Source organism: Colletotrichum truncatum (assembly GCF_014235925.2).
Source record: "Colletotrichum truncatum strain CMES1059 chromosome Unknown Contig_0004, whole genome shotgun sequence".
In the NCBI taxonomy this organism is placed as follows: Eukaryota; Fungi; Ascomycota; class Sordariomycetes; order Glomerellales; family Glomerellaceae; genus Colletotrichum; species Colletotrichum truncatum.
In genome coordinates this window covers 568,995-593,881 of record NW_027222401.1, presented here as the reverse complement: position 1 = coordinate 593,881, position 24,887 = coordinate 568,995, and the positions used below count along the sequence as shown (strand labels likewise).

The 24,887-nt window shown below is 46.8% G+C and overlaps 8 protein-coding genes across 8 annotated transcripts; 5 read left to right on the top strand and 3 right to left on the bottom strand.

The window, feature by feature from the left end:
• Positions 1-126: 126 nt before the first annotated feature.
• Positions 127-1,207, bottom strand: CTRU02_206947 (serine hydrolase; the record flags this gene model as incomplete). The annotated part of the gene is made up of 2 exons (XM_036729438.1): positions 127-845; positions 997-1,207. The coding sequence occupies 2 exons, from the start codon at positions 1,205-1,207 to the stop codon at positions 127-129; spliced, it is 930 nt and encodes a 309-aa protein (XP_036578945.1).
• A 689-nt stretch (positions 1,208-1,896) lies between these two features.
• On the bottom strand, positions 1,897-2,315 carry CTRU02_206946 (F-type H+-transporting ATPase subunit j; the record flags this gene model as incomplete). The annotated part of the gene is made up of 4 exons (XM_036729439.1): positions 1,897-1,949; positions 2,006-2,056; positions 2,173-2,202; positions 2,267-2,315. 4 exons carry the CDS (start codon positions 2,313-2,315, stop codon positions 1,897-1,899), a joined length of 183 nt encoding a protein of 60 aa, XP_036578946.1.
• A 1,679-nt stretch (positions 2,316-3,994) lies between these two features.
• Positions 3,995-5,145, top strand: CTRU02_206945 (nipsnap family protein; the record flags this gene model as incomplete). The annotated part of the gene is made up of 2 exons (XM_070204804.1): positions 3,995-4,583; positions 4,652-5,145. 2 exons carry the CDS (start codon positions 3,995-3,997, stop codon positions 5,143-5,145), a joined length of 1,083 nt encoding a protein of 360 aa, XP_070061337.1.
• A 497-nt stretch (positions 5,146-5,642) lies between these two features.
• Positions 5,643-6,782, bottom strand: CTRU02_206944 (37S ribosomal protein Rsm22; the record flags this gene model as incomplete). The annotated part of the gene is made up of 3 exons (XM_036729441.1): positions 5,643-6,374; positions 6,435-6,620; positions 6,717-6,782. 3 exons carry the CDS (start codon positions 6,780-6,782, stop codon positions 5,643-5,645), a joined length of 984 nt encoding a protein of 327 aa, XP_036578948.1.
• A 551-nt stretch (positions 6,783-7,333) lies between these two features.
• CTRU02_206943 (uncharacterized protein) lies at positions 7,334-7,900 on the top strand (the record flags this gene model as incomplete). Its single annotated transcript, XM_036729442.1, has 2 exons — positions 7,334-7,393; positions 7,460-7,900. 2 exons carry the CDS (start codon positions 7,334-7,336, stop codon positions 7,898-7,900), a joined length of 501 nt encoding a protein of 166 aa, XP_036578949.1.
• A 7,200-nt stretch (positions 7,901-15,100) lies between these two features.
• On the top strand, positions 15,101-16,696 carry CTRU02_206942 (dipeptidase B; the record flags this gene model as incomplete). Its single annotated transcript, XM_036729443.1, has 1 exon — positions 15,101-16,696. One exon carries the CDS (start codon positions 15,101-15,103, stop codon positions 16,694-16,696), a length of 1,596 nt encoding a protein of 531 aa, XP_036578950.1.
• A 4,200-nt stretch (positions 16,697-20,896) lies between these two features.
• On the top strand, positions 20,897-22,144 carry CTRU02_206941 (uncharacterized protein; the record flags this gene model as incomplete). Its single annotated transcript, XM_036729444.1, has 2 exons — positions 20,897-21,073; positions 21,134-22,144. The coding sequence occupies 2 exons, from the start codon at positions 20,897-20,899 to the stop codon at positions 22,142-22,144; spliced, it is 1,188 nt and encodes a 395-aa protein (XP_036578951.1).
• A 987-nt stretch (positions 22,145-23,131) lies between these two features.
• CTRU02_206940 (sulfatase) lies at positions 23,132-24,610 on the top strand (the record flags this gene model as incomplete). The annotated part of the gene is made up of 1 exon (XM_036729445.1): positions 23,132-24,610. The coding sequence occupies one exon, from the start codon at positions 23,132-23,134 to the stop codon at positions 24,608-24,610; it is 1,479 nt and encodes a 492-aa protein (XP_036578952.1).
• Between the last annotated feature and the right edge of the window lie 277 nt (positions 24,611-24,887).

Here is a 24,887-nt window from a genome sequence, read left to right as displayed (position 1 = left end):
TGATCAAGGCTGGAACGTGTAAAACGGATTCGGTCTATGCTATGATGAAACTATGTCCTCTATAATATCCGGGTCTATGTCGGTATCCAATCATTCATTCGTTGTTCGTGTATGTACGGCATAGGTCTAGACCTTACTCTTTGCCAATTCTTCGTCGGCAATTTTCTTGATGAAACCAATCAACGGCATAGCCCACTCCTTGGAGATGGGCACGTAGTGACCGCCGGGGTGGACCACAACCATTGGCTCCTCACAGCGGTCCGCCAATCCTTGACTACGTGACTCGTCTACGACGGTGTCGAGACTGCCGATAAAATGCAGTGTAGGCGTCTTGATCTTAGGCTCATAGGCCCACTTCAGGTCATCGGGCGTGGCGAAGAAACCGGAGTAGATGACGGAAAACTTGAAAGGCTCGCCGCCGTTCGCATCCCGCAACTCTTGCGCGCTGGAACGGAGCTCTTCGGGAATCTCGCGATGAGGCTTTTCCAACATGGCAGTTAGTACGGACGCAAAAGCACCACCCTGGCTGAAACCCAACACTCCGTCAATGTTGCCCCCAGCCTCCCGAATCGCGGCGGCAGCGGTAGATACGCCTTGGTCGACGAAGCGGTACGACCCGGAAGCCTCATCCTTGCGCCACCATCCCCAGGCATCGAGGTCCTCTTCGGGTTCGCCGTTGGCAGACTCTTCGGGGACGAAACCTGGGATATCGCGCGGGGAGAGCTTGCAGGGGCCCGTCGGGTAGAAAAGAGTAGGCACCAGATTGAATGGGCCCAGGAGCTTTGCGATGAGCTTTTCGAGGGCGCGGGTCTTGGAGCGGAAGAGGGGGCCAGATTGAGTGTAACCTTTTTAGTGTTAGTGAGAGGAGATACTGCTGCAGCTGTGATGGGTTGAATGGCTTGCGATGAAAAGAAGTGCGGTGGTGAGTGGTCAAATATGAGTGCCTGGGAGACAGCAGTGCTAGAACTTGAAAGTTGAAGAAAATCAAAGACGTACCGTGAAGCATCAGAATCCTGATCTCCTTCTTGCCGTTGCCGGCAGGCTTCTTGTTTGCTGAGCCGTTAGGCGTCGATCCTGTTGAGGTGGACATTGTGCAGATGAACTTGTAGGCCAATGGGAGCCGGGGTCTGGTATCGGCAGCAGGAAAAGAAAACGATCTATAAGATGGAAATCTACAATTTATGCGAAGATGAAGCGGGAGCCTCATGAGTGTCTATCTTGGTTGACGAGATGGCGTGTATGTGAGATTCCAGGTGTGTGAGGTGAGGTGGGTTCTGACAAATCCACCATAATGACTCGACGCCGAAACATGCCGAAGGGCGTAGGCTAACCTGTTGAGCATCTTTATCTACAGATAATCCTAAAAAGTCTAAACATTTCAATCAGATTACCCAAACATCATAACTAATCGCTTAAAGAAGCGAGACAAAGATGCATGGGTGAACCTGCTGTGAGGCTGGTCAAATGGTTAAAGCTTGTGTTGACATGTCACGTGATGGCTCCCGGCCGTCCGGACCCCTCGATGTGGATGTTTTCCGGCGCATATCCTACTTGGCCGGACATGAGTATTGTCTAGAGGTCCGTAGGACGCCGAATCGCATGTTTAATCACGGTCGGTTAAAATTTGCCAGAACAAGGTATGATTCAGTCACTTTGTACTATGAATTAAGCGCCCGGTTGCTAGGCAAACACGACGTAAAAGATGGCCAATTCATCATTCATAGACACGAGGATAAAGGGTCGATAGATTAGTACAACAGCTCAATTGACTCTGAGCCGCCTGTCTATGGTACAGCTTCCATGTAGAATGCGCGTCTGGGGGTTTTTAAGTCCTCGAGAGACTCCCCTGTTGCTCGACCGTGTCTATGCCATAGCCCGGACTATCCCATCAAAAGTTTAGTGGCCCTTCTTGGCCAGGGGGTTGCGGGCATCGTTCTTCCACTCATCGGCTGCGTTTTCATTATCAGTATGTGAAGAAGACCGGGGGCGTTGGCGTGCGACATACACTTGAGCATGGCGTTCTGGGCAGAGTTGATGCCGTACGCGATGACCAGACCTATATCGCGAATCAGTCCACACATCTCCATGTAACAACTCCTCCTTCTTGTTCGTGCGCATCGAAATCGTTTCCTCCCAGGGGTATTGAGCATCAATCGGGGTCTTCGAACGTACCGGCAGCGAAGAAAGGAGCCATCGGCCGAACTGCAAAAGGGAGGTTAGCAAGTTGTTGCGCGCGGCAAACGGACTCGACGAGCGCGATACTTACGGACGGGCGTAGGGTACTTCTTGAGGGCGCGAGCTCCGAGCCAAGACATCTTGACGGTATTTGCGAGGTGATTACCGGGGTGGGATAGAGAAAGGTTGGGGTTGATGACGGGCGGTATTCGGAGGTTCGATGTGAAGCTACAGAACGAGCCTTTTTCCTCCGATTGAGCTTTCGGCGGTTGGACCCGTAGCCGAGATGCGTTTCTTGTGGCCTAAGGCAACAATCCGATGAGCAGAATAAGTGGACCAGGGTCTTTCAGTCTAAGTCAGGCACGGACCAAGTAGCAGTGGAATTCATTGCCTCTATTCACTGTCTAACTGGCTTGCCAGATCTTTTCTCCTCCTTTTTCTTCTTCCTTTCATCGTATGATCTATATCCGAGCTGTTTGATATAGAATCGTTTGGCTTTGGAACAATCGTTGACTTGTTGCGCTGCTGATTGTTTTCCCTGCAGTCGAGTTGCAGGATACATCCAACAAGCAGGCATTTTCTTGGTGCCTTATGTCATCAAGGCTTCAGATGACACGGGCATCCGCTAGAATATTTCTCCGTGCTCATGGCAAGCTATCATCACTGGAACGCGCTCCTCCTCCTAGGGAATGCCTGGATTTTTCATTTCATCCTTTCATATGATGTGAAATCGCCTTCAAATTTCGGTCGCCCTATGATCTCTCATTCTTTCTTGTTTTGTTATCTTCGTGATTGGAAACGGCTTGCAGATAAGAGAATCAGCACAGATAAATCATTGGTTGGAGTGCCTCCCCACTTTGGGCGTATCCTTGTAGCCCCTCATTCTATATTCTAAGGTACATCTCATGAGAAACGGTCAACGCTGGAACATTTGTCCGCGCCTGCCTCTGTTGACCCGAGCAACCCTGGTATGAGCATACATGTGACATCATTTGACCCTTCTCCGCATTTGGGCGCTTTTGGATGCGGTACGTACCCTGTTTGTAGCACCCTGGGACCTCAGCTCCTGGCCCATACCTCATGCTACCAGGAAAGGCGTCAGCTTTCCCCAGGTTCCGGGCACCCTGCTCAACTGGCGTGGTGGTGGTGCCAAACGAGGATTGTAGTGTAGCAGTAGCAGGAGAAGCCGGGTAATAATAGCCAAAACCTCCTCGTCCCCTTGTGTCACATTCACCCAGGTTCTTGTCCTGCCACACACACACACCACACCACACCTCCTGAAGCTCTTTGCATTACTTTCCTCCCTCTCATCCTCAACGCTCGCCCTCCCTCAGCCTAAAAGTGCGGGGGAAGTGTATTCAGAGACACAGGTCGCACGGTTGTAGGCTGACCATCACCTCTCACTCGTCCAATAACATTCGTCCCATTAGCCTAGTCTGCCATTCTCCCGCTCACAAGCACGGTCTCGACTCCCACCATTACCACTACTACCACCACCTCCCAGGTAGACCACCGCCCGTCTTCGCCGCCGCCCGCTGCACGCCGACTTGCTTCCCGTTCTGTGATCCAATAGTCCTTGCTCTCGGTTTCCTGCTGCTACTTTCCGATCGAGACGTATCGAACATCATTTCCTTCCCTTCTTCACATTCCATACGCGTACCAGAGGCTTGTTACCTGCACACAAAGAGCTTGTTTGTCCCTTTGTCTTGAACAGAAGGCATACCTCTAGCAGAAAAGACACCTCTTGGTCAAGTCGTCACCACCACACCAATCCAGACCATCCATCTACATACCCCAATCACCTTTTGCCCATCTCGCAATGCTGAGCCAACGATTGGTGCGAGCAGCCAGCGCGGCAACCCCGCGTTCTGCGCTGCGAGCATTCAGCACGACGAGCCAACAGCTCAAAGTGCCGTCTATGGCCGACGTCAGCGCCGCCCCTCAAAGCGTCGCCTCTTTTAACGAGAAATCCAAGCAGTTCCGAGAGCAGTTAGTGGACCAGCAGAAGCAGCGGGAAGCAAGTGCGTATCGATCCTCTCCCTCCTCTACCCCTTCTCAGTCCCCCTCGGAATCCGCTGCCCAGAACACGATCTCATCCCTAGGTGCTACTTCAGGACAGAAGGCCGAGGCTGAACAGCCTGCACGGAAAGCTGGCCCCTTGACCAACCTCATTTACGGTACCAAGGAGGGCCGCGAGTTGGACGCACAGCTCGAAGCTAGCTTTAGTCAAGTCCTTGCCCGAGGCAAGTACGTCCACTCTATCGTCTTCCATGAGGTCAAGCCCGATAAGGTGGAGGAATACACGGAGCTTGTTGGAAACTGGTACCCGCGCATGGCCTCCATGCCAGAGAACAAGGTCAATTTGGTAGGAAGCTGGAGAACTGAGGTTGGCGACTGCAACACATTTGGTATGTTATTTTTCCTAGAGAGCCACCCCCACGGAGCTCAGAAACAAGGAAACAGCTGCTCATTCTAGCTTCAACAGTTCATATTTGGGAGTACCAGAGGTACCAAGGTTACCACGAGTCCATTCACAACATTGGATCTCACCCCGAGTTCGCCAAGTTTGATAAGAAGCTTAAGAGTCTCATTACATCAAAGAAGACATCCCTCATGCAGGAATTCTCCTTCTGGCCCACGACGCCACCTCGCGAGCTCGGCGGTGTCTTCGAGCTGCGCTCTTACACCCTGCACCCCGGCAACCTGCTGGAGTGGGAGACCCACTGGAGACGGGGCCTGAAGGCTCGCCGTGAGGTCATGGAGGGCGTTGGTGCTTGGTTTGTGCAAATCGGGGAGCTCAACACTGTCCATCACCTATGGCAGTTCGCCAACTTGGAGGAGCGCAAGATCCGCCGCGAGAAGAGCTGGAGCGTCGAAGGCTGGAGCGAGACAGTTCACAAGACGGTGCCTCTTATCCAGAACATGCAGTCGAGGATCCTCATCCCCATGCCTTGGTCGCCCGTGGCATAAGGCGATATCCGATAAGACGCTAGGCTTGCCTAGCCTTTTATTTTCCGGCATGTGTGCGGCGTCGCGGATGTGCAATTACTTTTTGCACCATCTTTCATCTGTCGACATGCGCATGCACTTGACCACATTACCACCTACCTTTCCAGGCATGCTTAGTAAAGGTCCCTAATTGCCCAATGCAGGCGAGGGACGTCAAGATTTCCGATATCAAGGCTCGATACTTGGTGGATAAGCTTTTATTTGCAGAAGGATCGTTGGGGCACTAATGGCTTGTACGTGTACAGAGTTCTGGTAGAACCCAGCATATAGGAATTGAAGATGATAACTCTGGGTGAAAAAAAAGTGATTACATTTCCTATCTAACTCCGGGGTATCCAATGCCAGCTGCAACACTGCATGGCGGGCCTTTCTGATAGTCTAGGCTGCCATAGTCTAACAGTACAGAGTTGTGTGTTTAAACGCCAATGTGCCACTCAAATGCTTCCAGGGCTCTTTCTTCACTCGTCAACTTCTTCGCCCATGACAGCCGCTAGATTCCTCCTTGCGCTAGCCAGCGTATATCCCAAAGCAATTAGCTTCGAAGACAAGGACATGAGGTTGGGGTCAGGTAAGCTCTCGACGCGGACCTTCTCTCTCACAAACACCTCGTTCGGTTCGCCGTTGCTCGATGGCGTTCCCAGCCCGCTAACGCTACTCGCGCCGCTCGTTGGGTGCGCCCTACCGTGCTTGTGCTTCTCCCCGCCGTCCGTAATGGTGCTATACGAGAACCGAAACGGGCGGTCCATCTCATCGTGTTCCAACCTCCGCACCGTTCCCAGCGCAAGACCCAGTTTCGTACCAAAATGTTGCGGTGCATCGACGGGCTCCAGCGCGCGAAGCCACAACACCAGACTTGACTCCTGCAGCCCTAGATGTATGCTGACATTCGGTCCGAGGGGTGGAGAAAAGTGAACGGGCGGACAGGAGTCGGTTTGCCAGCGGGGGTCGGCTTCGTTCAGCGGCGGGCCTTTAAGAAGAGAAGAGGACTCTCCGAGGGAGGCGGAGAGGATTCGGAGCTGAGCGGCGAGCTGGCTCGCGTTCTGTGTGGGGGTGGTGGAGGTTAGAGAGAGCAGATCGATGCACTCTGTTAGGTGGGTATGGATAGTCTCGAGGGCGGCGATGTGTATCGGGTGGGAGGCATCGATGGTCACGGTTTGTGTTGGGAGGGTCTTGAGCTGGAGATGGATTGCCTGTTCCCCATTGACCAATTAGCTATCTGCTTGAGAGAATGTGGGATGTAGGGGCCATACGCCTTTGACTATCCTTGTGCCGACTCGGGTTACCGTGCCCTTTACACGCTCGTTTCGCTGTGTGCTCATGACGAGCGTGCTACCTGGGTCGATAGGAGCGAGAAGGGCATAGCAATCCTGCAGTCCGTGGCGGATATCCTTCAGGATGGTTTGGGTTTCGTTTACGATCCATTCTAGCTCGCGCCTCTGTGGGCCGTAGTCGATTTTGATTAGCATTGCGATCAAGTATACACTTCAACTGCTAGACGAAGGACGACTGCTCAGCCTCTTGAGGATACGTACGAGGGATTCCTTCTTTTTAACGGCCAGCTCCTCCGGGGATACGGGAGGCCAGATCTCTATGGACATGTTGGGTGAACTGTGTCCTTGTTTCAAAGGACGATATTTGTTCGGTTTGGAAGATCGTCGTTGGAGGCGTTATAGGCAGCCGCAATGGGGCGTTTGGTGGTGGGATGCTAGCTAGCTCATGGTGGATGGACCGAAGCTTTGGACAGGATCTCGTCATCGCTAGAGGTTTGGGGGACCGGGGTCGGTGGGGGAGAAAGCGCGCTAGCGGAGCACAAGCAGGTGCCCTGTGCCCCGCCGATGCAGGCCACGGCGAAGGATCCACTTTATGCACTTTTTGCGTCCTGGGGAAAGCGGTTCTCACTCTTGACGGCTCATTCGAACATCTTCAAAATCATCAATTTTTACCAAAGGCTGTCTTCCGACACGGTTTAGAGAAGTTTACTTATTTGATCTCACTTGAGGAACCGATAAATTCAAGGCAACTCTCGATTATTTCCTGGCCAACCTTGTCAGGTCAGCACGAACTGAGCTGAACGACTTCTGCCTCATCTCACACCGGCTGCCTATCATGGCGCCTAACCACCCCAAGACGAAAGGCCAGGCTGGCAAAAATGATACAAGTTCAAAGAGGAAGGACTCAAATATTGAGAAACTATCTCGTTTGCCTCAAGGTAAAGACTGGTCGCTGCCTGCCTCTTCCTAAACCAACTAAAGTCTCACATCACAAACCCATTCTAGGCTCCAAGATCCAGAAACGTGCGCTGCCCCGCCGCCAACAGCCTATCTCATCAAAGTCGCAGCTCATATACGTGTCATCATCAACGCCATTCATGGCTGTCGTATCACGTGTGCGGAAGCAGCTCGACAAGTCTCTCAAGGGCAACGTACCCTCGACGAAAGGTATGTCACTTGGGCAGCGCATCGACCTGCTGCATCGTGACGGAGGAACGAAGGTTAATGATGCCGAGGCGGTTGTCCTGGGTACTGGAAAGGCCATTGAGAAAGTTTTAAGTGTGGCGGGATGGTTTACGCAGCAGAGTGATTGTGAGGTTGAGGTGCGGACAAGGACAGTTGGGACGGTGGACGATGTTGTGGTTGAGGGCGACGAGGGTGGGTTCGGGGATGAGGGGAGGGTTAGAAAAGTTAGCTGCTTGGAAGTCACAGTCAAGCTGCGGTGATGGTCTGCGAAGAGCGTTGCAGGGATGGTATGATTCTGAGGCTTGCGTGCCTCGCTTCGCCTTCGAATGAACAAAGCAATATGGAAATCCGAGCCTGGCATTGTCGGATGTCGGTAGAAACATGCCTCGAGGGGATGGCCCGCCGACATAAGGAGTTTCAGTTGTTGACGGGCATTCTGCCTATCGATGGCAGCATCCTGTGGGGTTGCGGCTTAATCATTAAGCTGGTTATCAAGACAGCAAGGAGACTCACATGATATGTTAGGTACTTCATACTGAGAGATTGGGAGGTTAGAGTAAAGAGCAGATTATTGATACCCGGCCTGTTGGCCTACCTTCACTTCTCCACGTTGGCTGTTTTTCGCATCAATGGATCGTGTGAAAACCGTTCTTGAAGCCGTGAAGTATCTAATGTCCTCCTTTCTCGGTATTACTGTCTCAAACGGATCCAGAACTTGCCCTTATAGTCATCTAGGAGCAAACTCTAGCTACCCAGTTCACTTTGCAGGCACTCTGTCGCAAGACCGTGGAGCAAATAGCTGCACAATTGAAAAAGGTGCATTGGATGATTCTGGCTTACATTAACTTGGCTCGATGAACATTCAATGACCATGCAACTGGCCATGTGCAGCAGTCTCCCAACAGGATTGATGTTGAACCGACGTGACTGTCTTTGCACAAGCTAAGACATCAGGAGAAAGAGTCTATTCTGTATTTTATCTATTGACGTTGTTATTATGGCACTCAGGTGCTGTTCGGCTAAGTTACTTCAATTGCAACTGTTGAAATCGTACGCGAGCCTTATTACTTCTTTTGTGTTCCGTGCCGGTATCGAGAGAATTTGTCCATGTCCTACGAGGACCAAAATTAGAAAATAGCACTATGGCTCCTCATAAAGTGTAGCAACACTCTTACTTGGAAATTTGAGGCACCTTTCTGCTGGAAACTAGAACCTAAGCGGATCACAATTACCACTCAACAAGCAATCCTTTGTGAGCGGCTTAGCAGGTGCTCAGGTTATGTTTCGGAGAGTCAGCGAGTGTCCACTCAAAGAGGGGTTCTTGTCAAGGTTAACTTGCTTTAGCATAAACCAAACGTCGAACGAGGGTTCTTAATGTGTGGGTGGCAGGCCTCGCCGGCCCGTCACGTGGGCTGACGGCCGCCACCACTGGTCTTAGCCAGCCTCTACAGCCCTCTAGCCAGTTAGTTAGTTCTTCTAACCAACAACACTACTTTTCCTATTCTAAGCGTTCTATGCTAGTTTCGCCCACAGGTTATAAGCCTAGCGTTATTCTTTCGGAATAACGTCGTTTTACCTATTATTCTACTCGTTTATCAATTTTCTATTAATTCACGAATTTTTGCGATTTTATTCGCTTTATTTACCTTTCTATGCGATTTTCTCGCTTTCTTTCCTCTTTGCTAACGAATTTCACTTTCTGACGCGATATTAGCTGCCTGGCGCGCACGAATATCATGTAGCACGCGACCGACTACTACAACCTACTGGTTTTCACGAACACCACGGAATTCCACTACAACAACAGACTTTTCAGTTACAACTACACTATAACTATAACTTTTACTTCGATTCCTCGTTTTCACGAGAATTTAACTATTTTCAGCTTCGGTTTTTCAAACTAGCCTATTAATTTCTCATATCTTCTATAAGTATTTATTCTTCCCTTCGATTCACCGTATTTCTACGGTCGGATCTTATATTTCTACCTATTTCTCGTGTTCTTACGTAAGAGATTCTCCCTCCTATATAACATTCATACTTCTTCAGTACTATTTACTTATTAATACTTTCTCTTTCCAACAGCACGCGTAGGTAGTAGCGAAAGTAAGCTATCTAACATATAGACACGCCTCTAAAGCTACGGCCTCGGAGAAACGCCTATAATCAAGGTGCGACCATAAGTCTATCCCGCACTGTTATAATACCCTCACTTTCAAGATGTCTTAAAACGACTTTAAGACCGTCTTCACGCCTCTCCCCTGCCTAAAAGGTAAATCCAACTAGAATACATAGCGTATACTTATTATAACGACTTTGTAAGGATACGACTTTAAGATATTCCTTAAGACTAACGTCCCTCGCCTTGCTAACCCTATCGCTATAGAGGAATAGAGAAAGAACCGTAACGTCACGTATAGTCTCCTTATAAACGCTAGCAAATCAGTTCTTAATAGACTTTATATAGCAGGTTAGGTTAACGATAGAAACCTTTACGAATTATAACAAGCGCTCGAGAAGCACATTCCGAGAATCTTACAAGACGCCACAGCTACCCTTATTAACAAGTTTGCCAAGACTACCGCTAACGATTACAAGACTCTTTACGATACCCTTAATCGCTATCACTACCTTAGAAAGCGTATTAAGACTATTTACGGTCGTTTACTAAACTCCTTCCTTGCTATTTTCCTCCTTAACTTCTTTAAAAACCGACTTCCCGATATATATAAGCATTTTATATCGAAAGGCGCTACCTATCCTACGTAGAATAAGGTAGCTAATACGATTTACATACTTACCTAAGACGAGGATCAAAAGCGTAGTTATACTACTATTCGCAACATACCTAGAGGCAAGTCTACTAGCAGTAGGGGTCCTACCTCTCCAGCCGTCACCACCACCGTCACCTCTACTATCACTACCTTTAAGGAAAAAAAGAAGTACAACTACTATAACTATAATTACGAGACTACAAAGTACTACGTCGCCTACCCTAATCTCATCCTTCTACACTACGTCAACCGGGATAAGTTAATTAAAAAAGCGAAAAAGCATATATATAGCGATCGCTACCGCTAGGATTAGCCTACTTCTATTAATAGTACCTGCTAGACTATTATCAAAGCGTTACCTACCATCTTAGGTCAGTCTATCCTTGCTTCTATTGCTAGCCTAGCAGTTTTCACTACTACCCACGATAACCTTATTACCCGAGACGATATCGTTCTCGATTCTAGTTATACTACTTTAACCTTTAACAACTTACGATATTTCGTTAAGTATACTAAAAAAAGCAATTTAGCACCTTCTACTTCTACCTCTAACGCTCTAGTCCGGTTACTTAGTATAAGTACCGTCTTCTTCTAAACCTAAGACCCTACTAACCCTAACGTTATTTACGATTAGATACTTTATAACGTTAAGTACAACCCTTCTAGTCTAGCTAACTTACTAAGCCCTAGAAAACTTCGTCGTAATTACGTAGAATATAATTAGCAGACCTTAAGCCTTATATATATAACATAGCGCACTTCCCTTACTAAAGTTTATTAGGTTTCTAACGTCTACGTCGTTAAGACTTATAATACTAGAAATCATATGCCTCGAGATATTGCTATTAGCCTTGCCGCCTTCTAGGCTACCTAGCGACTGTCTCTTAAACTAATATACCGCCGGCTAGTTTACGCCTACCTATTACGTATTATAAAGGCTTGCCGCCGTATTAGCATTCGGTTCACAACGTCAGAAATTAACGCCTTTTTCTATAAGTCTTGCTATCTTAGCAAATCTACTAAGCAGATTAGTCGAGACCAACCCCTTCTACTTATAAGTATTAGCGATAAAATTCACCTTAATCTTGTTAGTATTCTTCCCTTATTAATAAAAAGGAACCGTTAGGTTTTATACTTTATAAATAAGTATAATAGTTACTACTAGGTTATTTTTCTACCCAACTACAAGTTTGCTACTATCCTAGTAGCTATTAAGAAATAAGATACTAAATTCTATAGTCTTACTAACCTTAAGCCTAAGGTTTAGGTTTCTAACAATACTCCTAAGCTAATCAAGGTTTTTAACAACCCCTACTTCGAAGGTACTTGCTACAACACGACTATTACCTATATGCCTTCTATAAATAGTACTATTAAGCATACTAGTCGTACTATCGTCGAAGGCACCCGGATATAGCTAATTAACATATCCCTTCTAGAGGAACTATAGGATTATAGTATCGATTCGGTAACTCAGATTCTTAACCTCTTACCTACACCTTCTAAAGATAACTTAAGCCTTTACGAGATTATAGCGAGAAAGCTAAACTTAGCTACTAAACGTAAGGCCTCTTATATTAAACATCTCTAAACGTTTAGCTATGCTGCCTATGTATATAAGAAAAGCCCTCGACGCCTTATATGCTTTACTAAGATAGAACTATAAGCAATTAAGGGATTCCTCGTTAATTACGATTCTCTTCGTAGCTATATTTACTACGTTTACCTACCTAATCGAAAGGAGGTTATTCGCTATAAAGATGTTCGATTTCGTAAGGAACCGCATAAGACAATATTACCGCTAACTACTAGCATACCTAACATTAATAAAATTAAACATAATGCTATGTTTATCAAACTAGATATTATTATCTAGTATACTATCTATTAGAAGCTTATTAAAAGTAAAAAACCCGTAACTAGTAATCCTAAACTAGATAAGACTATCGTTAAAAAAGCGATAGCACTTACTAATATACATCTTATATCTCTACTACTAGAAAGTCTATTAGAGACTACTACTATACCTCGTAATAGTATTACTAACGAATTAAATAATAACGAATTCGTCGCTTCTGTAGAAATAATAAAAACTAATTACCAAGACCCTAATTCCCTCTCTACGATTGTTAAGGAAGTAATAAGTCAACTGGCAAAGTCCTCTCGACCTCGCCGCGCCTTAGCCTAGCGACTACCCGGTTACTACCAAGCCGCTAGTAGCATACGCTCCTATACTAAAAAAACCTTCCTATCTACTAATATTCCAGCTTCACTAACTTCTCGTTAATTTTCTCTTAACATGCTTTCTACTACTACCTTTTCGAAAGTCCTACCCGACGGCATAGTAATCCCGAAGTCCTACCGTAAGGCGCAGAAAAGCCTACAGTAGCCCTAGTAAGAACAAGCCTTTAAACGAGAGATAACTTAATTTACGGAAAAGGGGGTTTACGAAGTCGTTTACCCACTACGTAACGCTAAAGTCCTACCTAGCAAGTAGGTATATAATATCAAAACTAATAAAAATAACGAAATCGTATGTTATAAAGCCTGATATATAGTTTATAGAAACTACGAAAAAGGTAACTAGTTATTACAAGAGGTTTATATTATAATTGCCTTTACTACCGCTACCCGACTCTTCTTCGTAGTTATTACACTTCTCGATCTCGAATACGAAGTATATAATTTCAATACTACCTTCCTAGCCGCCTCGATTCTAGAGGGGGTTAAGGTATACGTCTAGCCTCCTACTAGCTACGCTACTAAAGACAACAAGGTATAGTTACTATATAAGGTACTTTATAGCTTAAGAAAATCACTACTTTAGTAGTTTCGACTTATTAAAGGTAAAATAAAACGAATTAGCTTTACTACTATTAATAAGGAGGTTTATCTCTTTGTTAATTATAAGATCAAAGCATACGTACTTATATACGTCGATAATAACGCTATCGCCACTCCTAATAAGCAGGTTATAATAGAAGTTCGTCGTCTCCTCGAGAAGGTTTATTTTCTTAAAGACCTTGGTAAGGCTACCGATTTTCTCGGTTTCTAGATTAAACGCGACAGGGCTACCAGTAAGATTTTCGTTTCCTAAGCTAAGTATGCAAAAGCAATACTTTAACGATTCGACTTTAATAGTTTAAGTATTGTTAAGACGCTTATAACGACTACTAACGATCTACCTGTTACCTAAGATAAGAATAAATACTTGCTTAACGAATAATAACTTTATATCGAATAAACCGGCTATCTTAACTTCCTAGTAGCTAGAACTCGCGTTGACATAGCCTACACCGTTAGTAAATTATTATAAGCGAATTTAAGGCCTTCTAAAGCCTATCTTTATACTATTAAGCATTTATTCCGATACCTTAAAGGCACCGTTTATCTCAGTATTATACTTAGAAGCATCCCTACGATTAATAAGTTAAGGCTTTACGCTATTATAAATACCTCTTTTGCTAATAATAAGCTATTACGAGTCTTGATAAGTAGTTACGTTGTCTTTCTTACTAATACGCCGATTGCTTAGAAGTTAAAGAAACAGACTTTCATAACTTTAAACACCATGGAGGCTAAATTTATCAATCTTACACCTATAGTAATTATTATAAAGTAGATTAGACGTTACCTCTCCTAACTACTTAGCAAACCTATTACTACGCCTACTATCATATTTACTAACAATACTAATAGCTACGACAACGTTATAAACCTACTCAACAAAGCACGAACCCGCTATATCGACGTCCGATACAAATAAATCATATAGGAGGTTTATACTACGAAAAGCATCGAACTCCGACTTATCAAAAGCGCTAATATAGCCGCCGATAGACTTACGAAGCTACTAGTTACGGTTAAACATAAGGAATTCGTTCGTTTGTTAAGCATAGCGGAGGGATTAGATTAAGAAGGGGATTTTAAGACTATAAGACTATTAATATTAAGACTTCGGGATTCGGAGGATTTTACAGCCTCCTATTAGCTAGGTTTAACCGGTAATTAACCGAGTTTTCTAATAGTTAAGAACTCCTCGGATTTAGAGGATTTAGGACTTTTCCTATATTTCCTATTATTCTACTGCTTTTTCGCTAAGGAGTCTGAGAGGGGGTATAGGTAGCAGGCCTCGCCGGCCCGTCACGTGGGCTGACGGCCGCCACTACTAGTCTTAGCCAGCCTCCACAGCCCTCTAGCCAGTTAGTTAGTTCTTCCAACCAACAACACCACTTTTCCCATTCTAAGCGTTCTGTGCTGGTTTCGCCCACATAATGGTTCCAATTGGGAAACTCTAGTCGCTTATTTTCCCGCATCAAATGATAATTGCGGGAATTGTGAGCGCTCAACCCTAGAAACAAGGAACTTTACCCGCAGACCATTGGGGTCATTTCAAGAAAAACAAGAGGATCCCTGTCAACAGCACACTTTATCAATGTCAATTAGTGGTGTTTACTGCGGTCCTTGGCACCCATTATCTTCACCGCTAGCGATACCGGAAATTTCGGTGTGGGGTACTACACGCCGTCGGCACGTCGGCGGTCCCTTTGACATCATTACCGAAAATGAGTCCCAAAGAGGGGAGTTGAGGTCCCGCTTACATTCCCGCCCTCTTTTCGGGTAGAAATTCTCTCACTTGCCCGAACTCTTCCTGTCAAGAATGCTCTTCTTCAATCACGGTGCAAGATGATGTTCCAACCCTCTGCCGTTTTGATGGCGGCCCTCGCCGGGCCGGCCTCCGCAAGCTACGCCTTCTACGTCGGCAAGGACCTCACCGCCGACGGAAGCGTCATGGTCGGCGGGACCGGCGAGGAGGTCTCGTCGCACTGGCTTCAATTGTTTCCTGCCCGCGATCATGCTCCCAACGCCACCATCACCGTTGGAGTGACGGACAAAGCCGTCATCCCGGGCAAGCTCTTTACCATTCCCCAGGTCAACCACACCTACAGGTACCTTTCCATGGAATACTCAGACTTTGAAGGCTTCCCGGCGCCGATCACCAATGGCGGTCTGAACGAGAAGGGCGTTGCCGTTCGTGATGTCTGGGCTCAGAATCGCGAGGAGCTGGTTAACATGACGCCTACGCCTCAGCACGGTATCCAGTACAGCGACCTTGCGCGCATCGTCATGGAGCGTGCTACAACTGCCCGCGAAGGTGTTGAGATCATTGGCGAGCTCATGAACCAATACGGTGAGGCTACCTACGGTGGCAACACCCATTTGGTTGCCGATAAAGACGAGGGTTGGGTTGTCTGGGAGATGGCCGGCGGTAAGAAGCTGTGGGCCGCCGAGCGTCTCAAGACGGACGAAGTCCGCGTTCTGTACCCTGGCTACATCGAGGACTTCCCCACCGACTTCGCCAACAGCTCCGACTACATGGGCTCTGAGAACATTGTCTCCTTCGCTGTTGAGCAGGGATGGTGGGACCCCAAAAGCGGCGTGCCGTTCAACATCTTCAACGCCTACGGCGAGAAGGGTGAGAACCTTACCGCCCGCGATGGTGGCTTCAAGTTCATGTCTCAAGCTGCTCTCGAGAACGCCACCCTCGAGATGGTCCCGCTCACTGAGGAGAAGCTCATGGAACGCGTTCGTGACAAGCGTATTGCTGACGATGAGGCCGGCTACGGTCAAGTCGTCAGCCTAAAGGCCGGCATCGACAGCGATCTGCTACGCATCTGGAACGCGCCTACCACCTCCGTTGCGGCACCCTTTGTGCCATGGTGGCTTGGTGTCAACGATATCCCTCCCGAATTCGGTGAGCATCGTTACCTGACCACTGGCGCCTCCAGCAGCTTTTTGAACCCGGATTACCAGCTGCAGGAGGCAAGCGAGTTCGCCGGCCGCATCTTTAAGCGCGTGCTCTACTACATGTGCTCTGCTCCGGACACCTTCCACCCGCTTGTCACGCAGATGCTCACCGGCTACGAGAACCAGAGTCGTAGCGATATTGACTGGGTCGAGAAGAGCGCCAAGCTGCTCATCGAGGGCGGCGACAGGGAGGCTGCACACTCTCTTCTCACTTACTACTCCCACAGCCGGGCTTCCAAGGCGCTTGAGCTCGGAAAGGCCATAAATGACGCGCTTGACGGATATATCAAGCTCAGCGGCCAATGGCGCAACCCCGTTGGCAGCGAGATCAACGATGCTGGAGAGGGAGCCGAGACAGTCAACTGCTTGGTTGGCTACGACCCAGACCAGCCTATCTGGAAACAGCCTGCGCACCCTATGAGAAAGAAGCGGGCTCTGAGAAAGAAGATGGTTTTCCAGCATCCCCGCATCTAAATCTCTAGCTACGATATATGAAAATCCTTCATTGTATATATTCAAACTATGAAAGATAATGGAGATGAGGACGAGGACAAGAACAAAGTAAATAACTACGTTTCATGGTTTATACGGCATCTCTTCTTTTAGTCTACAAGTTTTACGTGCAAGATCTTTGGTAGCACAGCGCCAAAACATAGCCAGCTGTTGAGGAATTGCACTTGCTACAAACCATTTTACATGATGCCGTATTCTTTCATTCCCCCAACTCGTTGTTAACGAATCTCCGAGATTTTGAAATCGAATTTTGGTGATCCATTGTTCAAAATATTCCAAGATCAATCCTAATGCATGAGGTGCTGCGAAGCACTATTCCTGACACTTGGAAGAAGATGGACATCTGGTCATCATATCTCTACTATCTACAATATTATTCAAATATCTCTTCCCTAGCTAGTTTTCAGGGGTTTCTCCGGTCTTTCTCTTATAAAGAACCAAACTGCTTCCTTTCAACTAATTGGGAATTGGATGTTGTCTTTCTCTGGGTAGAAAAACGCCCGAAACTCAATAGAAGGGGGTAAATGAGGCAAAAATACCTCACTATTATACACTAGGCTCAGATTGAAGTGAAGTCGTAATCGACGAAGTGCCATAAAACTCAGATTTGAAGAATGCAAATCAGCAAGCTCTTGAATGTGGGACGTAATCGTCAGCGTACAGTTGTAGAGTTCGAGATGCTGTAGGTTTGGCGGAAGGAGATGTACGAGTTTAGGGATCCTCTCCAACACCAGAGGTACTTCGTCCGCTGCGAAACGCTCCGATATGATGCAGGTGTCAGAAAACCCTGTGAATGCTTCCATACCGATTTTCAAAGTCTTCAGTGAGACCATTTCTGTCAGCCTAGTCCCTATGAAGAACTTGTCTGGCCTATGAAACCAGCCAATCTCTCGCCACAAACTTGAGAAGTCAGCCTCGAGGCTTGTGCGAGTCTCACTGTGCGACATTGCCATCTCCACTACTTGGATTGGCGTGACTTCGTCCTCAGGCCAAGTCTCTCGGGATATCTCCGAACGTTCAACATGGCCTCGAATATATTGAAGTGAAGAAAGCGCTCGACACACACGGACAAGCTCATTGGGTGGTACTGAACTATACCCGTCATGTATGATGGATAGGTCTCGGATGTCTAACGACCGATCTGCGATGCTTCTCAGCTCATGCAAATCTCCCAACTCTGAACCCGAGAAAGATCGTAAACTCGGTATCAGAAGGACCTTTGGACAATGAGAAAAGCCTTGATTGTAGACCCCTCGACCATAGGAGGGCCCACAGAAGTAGCTTTGCAGGTATGGTAATAAGGCATTTGCGGAGTGATCGTGCTCATGTTTGTATGAGATTTTGGCCGTTGCTTGACTCTTGGAAATGGCCTCGAAGAAAGCACAAAGCCATACACATGGCTGAAGTTGATTTTCAACATAAAGTGTCTCCGCCGCTTGACAGGCTATCAGTAATAGAGCCAAGTGAGAAGTGCTAAAACCATCCTCAAGATCGTCAAGCCATTGTTCATATACCAGTTGTCCGAAGGTAGGGTTGGGCATCAGATCAAGTACGCCTGATTGAATGATCAGACTCTTGAAAGCCTCGTGCTCATCCTTTGCAGGGGGCAAGGACTGCTTTCCTGGTTTGAAAAAGTCAGAACGGTAGCTGATAGGCTTAATTATGATGCACCGAACGTGCTGAGCGAGTTCGGGTTTGACGATAGTGATGTAGCGCAGAAAATCGAGGTTGTTACTGCGGCTTTTGGGTACTTCGGACTGGTTGTTGCTGTCGATGCTTCGGTACGTATGAACCGAAAAAGGGAGTGCGACATAGTAAAGATGCTTCGACACCAGGAGAAGTGACTGCACGTCGGCTCCGGTAAACGACTGTAGAGAGTCGACGCAAGACGGCACAGGGACAAGATAAGATGTGATTTCTCTGAGTATTTCAAAAGGCAACCCAAGAAGTCCCGGAGATCTAGATTTGCCACCTTCGGCAGACATGATTATCGCGCTTTCTTTGCGTTTATAGTTGTGTAATTTGAACGGTTTGTTCAACGGTGTACCCCAGTTTGCTGGGGTGGAATATTACTTGCCATGTGAGTACCTGCGTTAGTCAGGAGGGGTTAGCCCCAGCGGAATTCCGTCTGATACAAAATCGATCTAGCTACAAGCAGCAAGATTATGCACGCACAGGATATGGCATTGGCGTATGGATACAGACTGCAGTGGGTGGAGTTTAACTTAATGGAAAGAAACGAGAATGAGTGGGCAAGAAAATCATGTTTTGTATGGTGGTAATAATGCGACATAGTTAGCGTGTCAAAACTTTAGGTCCTCTCGATTCTTTCATCGGCCTTAACACAAACGAAGCATAATCACGGAAGTATAATGGAAGTCCGAAGCTAGTTTGGAAATACCTACTGAGGCATAAGACGGTCTTTCAAAGATAGGATTTAATTAAACAGAGATAATAGTTTGACCTCTTTTCTTTAGAATATTTTACGTGAGCTGCCACGCTCATTGAGAATTGTATAAAATCCTGGGTAGTTATGGCAGGGCCCGGCAACTTTTCACGTGCTCGACATTTGGCGGACATGAGATGTCATTCCAACATCCTTTTCCACGACTGAAACTGCCGTGCTTGTCGTGATAGATGTACCCCCTGAAATTGATGACGCCCGCCTTCCGCTTCGTGAGCCACACATGCAGTACCTATTCACCGTTCAGTATATTTGTTCTTTTCTGGGACAGACTTTCGAATTGCTAGTGACTTACGAGATACCAGCAATAATTAGCAGGCCCGCGCTGCCGCAACCCACCCCGATTCCGATTTTTTGCCCATGAGTAAGATCTGTAAACAAACTTCAGTCTTCTATTGACCAAGGTCGGAAACTTGACCTTTTAGAGATAGGAAAATTTACCTTGGATCATGCTACCACTGCCCGGTGATGGCAATCCACCACCGCTAGTGGGGTTTGGCGATATTACTTTGGAAGTGACAGAAATATATCGTGTGAAGTCGGTTCCTGCATCTGTTGAAGAGGATGGACTTATTGTTGTAGCCGTTATTGTCGTGCTCACTGATGTTGATGTTCTTGTTGTTGCTCTTGTTATAGTTACAACTGCGGATGAAATACCACAGGAGAAAGAGGTTGCAGCACTAGAAGGCCAGACGTATTTTGCGCAGTGAGGCCTATTTCCTGTGCTGCGAGAAGTCTTCAGTCTCTCACCGATCTTAATGTCTCAGAAACATATCTTACTACATACCAAGTCAACATAAGCGAGTTCGATGATGTCTGTTGTTGCTCCACGCATGCCGTATAGATCGGACAGCGATTGCCTCGTGCGCAGCATCCTATGAACGTGTCTAACTGGAATATTCCGAAAAAGCAACTGTCGTTGCTATCCGGGCATTGAATCGAAATTTCTGTTAGCACAGTGTTAGTAGAATGAGTAATTTGTGGAATTAAAGCCTTACCTTCGATGTCTGGACAAGTGTTTTGGATAGTGTTCTGTCTCCCAGAAAACCTTAGCCGTGCTTTGCCGAACTTGGGAGCCTCGGTAGTCACAGGCAGTCTCCGAACCACATCATTCTGAATCAGAACGGCATGAACGAGAAGGTTAATGAAGGTAAAAAGAATGAGAAAAATGTGGATTGTGTTGAAAACCATCCTGATGAATGTCACTAGATCTTGCTATAAGCTACGGCAACATTCCTAATGATTTGGCATTGAACGGGATCTGTGAAAAGATTGTGAATAACACGATTTTAGATATGAGGCTGGCTTGCTAAATAGCACAGTCATCTCGAAGAAAACATTCACATGATGAGTATTTACGCTGGGAAACTGTTGTTTGCAGCTTTTTCACAATGTCTTGCTAGTATTGTAAATGATTATTTGGTATTTCGGAACGCCACAATATCTTGGCCGGTTCAGCCGCAGCTTTGAAGTCTGAAAGCATTCTCTCATCCAGATTTCCTTGTTAGAGGGAACTCCTGGAAGCGTGTGGAGGCGTTCAGCTGAAGCATACCTTTTCTTGGTACTAAGCTTGGGGAATCGCCAGGAGGCGGGGTTTTAACAGGTTATTTATGACTATGTCTAATGCCCACTAGTTTGTTGCAGTTTCTCGAGCCTTTTTCAAAACTTGGTTCTCGTACTTCGAGGAATCAAACGACATGACTTCTCTGATTGGGCTGGATTGCTCAAGCTTAGAATCGTTACACGGCTTTGATAACTATCTTCGTCAACTGCGGGCGGTCACGCATTTCAACGAGACCCTGCTCAATCAATGCAGAAAAACGATATGTAATGCCGTCTGGGGGGAGGGTAATCCAGACATCTCCGGCATCGGGGTACAGCCAAATTCCATTTCGCAAGCATTCAAAACTGAGATCGGCTAACAATTGGGGTAGGTTTCCATCGGATATGCCACGGAAGCAGGTCTCGGGTTCCTTTTTGCCCTGATTATCTTGGTCATACAACAGAAGCAAGGCCCAAAATGGGAATTCTTCCAAGTTGTGACTGAAACCGGGCTCAACGCCTTTTTTGGGTCCGCCGTCTACTTTGCCATCTCGCATGAGATAGCCTCCATATATATCCTCGTTAACAAAGATTACGGCATCTCGACAACTGGTCTCAGTGCAAGCGAAGCGCAAATTATCCTAGCTGTATCTGTTGTCTGTATCCTGCCACTGCTGTATCCTGTTGCACTACTACCGACTTGCATATTTCACCCTGAATCTAAACTCGGTAAACCTCTCGAAGCACGTTGTGCCAAATCCGCAAAGCCTCGAAACGTTCGATTCATTCTTTTCTCTCTATTAGCTGTTTTGTTCTTTTACCCATTTCTATCCCAATGTATTCACAATTGGGCTCCCACTAGAGTTGGGGAAGGGAACGGGCCGGACGGAGAGACACTAGCAACTGAAACTGAATGGGCCAAGGTTGAAACGATGTGCTTTGTCTCCATCGAGAGACTTTCTGATACGGAGTTGTGGGTTTTGGCTGTCTGTGAAATCATCGCGTCACTTAGCATTTTCGTTTTCACCATCTGGCTAGCAATCGGTGCTGGCGCCCGCACATTGTTGGCCCAGGACCGAGCCTACGGGGAAGAAAGACGATTGACGACGGTCTTGTTAAAGATCCAGAGGCTCGAGAAAATCTGGAAAAGCAATGCCCTAATCCGGGTGCTCTTGCTTCTCGTCCCCACCGTTTTGGCTGGCCCTTTGCTGTGGTGTATCTTCCGTCTTCGAAGCATGCAGTCAATCGCGCTGGAGAAACTGGGCAGTGATTACACTGGGGACGAATGGGGGTTTGGACAGATTATTGGAATCGTTATATTTGCGCCGGTGGTTACAGACATGACGTTTGCAGCGTGGGCAGCTCGTTCCTTGTTCACACCAGATAATCAGTCTGATACCTGAAGCAGCAAATTTACTCGAAAGTCAATTGTTGCTTCAGCATCAGATCTGATTGTGCTCCCTTTGCTGATCAATTGGGACCTAGTTCTCATGAGTATGGTGGTGACAACATAGTAAAGCTCCGCCTTGAGCTGACATTTCTAACTCTCCGAGAAAAGAACCAAGATCCTCTACATAGCACTATTCGCCCCACACGAAAGAAGTCTTAAAAACATCATTTAGCGATTCTGATATTGATAATTAGTGATGCCTAGAAGAAAGCCTTCAAAGTTATTGTCTGGGTCCCTCTAAATTACGAGCACCATTAGCGTATATATGTGGTTGTGAATGACATACGTTGTTGCACAATTAGTACAAAGCTTCAGATGCTTGCAAATCTGTAGTGGTAAGATGAGCTGTTCTATGGGCTCGTTGTTTCTTAAATGCATCGTACTGTCGTGGCGTTTATTTCGCATGTGTTAACACCAAATTCCTATTGACAAGCTTAGCGACATGACAGACTGGTGCAAGGAGAGACGCTCGCAACACTTGGTCATGAAAAGGGGCATACAAAGTGTTTTTCAAGGACATTGTGTCGCAATCCTAAATGATCTTTTTTGAGCATGTTGTTATCTGTCTAGTCAGCATCCAATACTATGGGGCTTCCATGTGATTGACGATCGAAATGACATGTCTGTTGTCGTCCTAGACGCACATGTCTTTCTGCGGAAGGATTCGACTTTCGATAACAGGACCACAGAAGCTTGCGCGATAAAGCGGAAATCGGCATCTCACTTCCAGGGAGTAATAGCGCATCAATCAGAAAGAGTAAAGCTTATCTTAGTCTCCGTCACGCAATTCTTCCGAGTTTCGCATCATGTTTATTTCAAAGAGCACTTTGCCTTTTGTGGTTAACAAGAAACTAGTAAAATATGTCCAAGGCCCAGATGTCTTGCATTATTGTGATTCATCTCTGCACCGCAAGTCGCAACCTGATCAATACCTTTCACCATGGCTCCTAACAACGTCTTGTTGCTTGTTGCAGACGATTTAGGAAAACAACTTGGCTGTTATGGCAATTCATATATCAAAACACCAAATATTGATAGACTTGCTGCACAAGGCACCAGGTTCGACAAGGCATTTGCGAGCACGGCATCGTGCAGTGGTAGTCGATCCACCCTGTACACTGGCTTTCACACGCATCAAAATGGACAATATGGACTGAACAGCGGAAAACACCACTTCATGACGTTCGACCACATCGAGACTGGCCCAGCCCTACTCGCCAAGTCTGGGGTTCGTACTGGTATTATTGGTAAAATTCATGTTGGACCGGATGCCGTGTATCCATGGGAATGGAGAGCTGAAAGCCTGACACGAGATGTATGGTGGTCTTCTCGGCGCGCCGCCGAATTTTTCCAGGCGTCCAAAGAAGACAAACGACCATTTATGCTGACGGTGGGGTACCATGACCCTCACCGCGACCGTACGCGCGGCGGCTTTGGCAATGATGAACTAGTTGATGAGAGAATCAAGAGCGTCAAGTACCAACCTGAGAATATGGTCGTTCCCAGCTTTCTATCCGACACCCCAGGTGTAAGGCAGGAGCTTGCGAACTATGCAGAAGCAATCAGTCGACTAGACCAAGGCATCGGTATGATTCTCGATGAGCTGGATGCCTCTGGTTTTGCAGACAACACCATGGTCATCTTCATCAGCGATAATGGCCCACCCTTTCTAAACTCAAAAACGACGCTTTATGACGCTGGCATATGCCTTCCGCTCATTGTCAGAAGGCCTGGCTCAAAGCCGTCTGTCAATGTTAACCTAGTGTCTTACGTCGACGTTCTGCCTACAATCCTTGATTGGATTCTGGGGCCAAACTCGCTAGCATTGAAAAAGGACCTCTCCGGTCGGTCATTCGAAAAGCTGATAGGTGAACACCAAGAGCTTCCTGAATGGGATCATGTTTTCGGTTCTCACACCTTTCACGAGTCCACCAACTACTGGCCGACGCGATACATCCGAACCAGACGGTACAAATACCACCGTAATATTGCCTGGAGACTAGACTTTCCTTTTGCCAATGACATCTACGGCTCACTTACATGGGAGGACATTCGCAACGCCGAAGATAACCCGAAAATGATTGGACAGAGGCAATTGAAAGACTATTTCTTTCGTCCAGCGGAGGAGCTCTATGATTTGTTGGATGATGCAAATGAGGTGAGGAATCTGGCCAAAGATCCGCAGCACCAAACAATAATTGAAGGGCTACGACAGAGATTGGAGGACTGGCAAAGACGAACAAACGACCCATGGCTATACCGTGACGGGATCTCTATACTCCTTAACAAGCATCACCTTGATGCTGGACTAGTGGTTCCTGACAAGTGGGATCTTGACATTGAAAACCCGGAGACAAAGACAGAAGGGCTCAAATTGTATCAGAACTTACCTTTTGGTGTGACGGGAGCTAAGTTCTGAAAGCAAACTAATTATTTGAATATATGATTTTTAGTGAATCTGCAGCCATTTAAAATTGTTGCCATCAAAGAACACCATTTGTCTACCAGGATTGGGTTGAAGCCAATGTCATCATTCTTTAAGTTGTGTGTGATGTTCTGATAGGAAATCAAACCCCAGGATGTATCCGTTAACATGGATAGGCTATTTAGGAGGCATGTAACAGCAGTCCCAACTGCCCTATTTGCTCTCCTGGGTAGTGCATCCTGCGGTTATCTACACAAGGCGAACGTGACAC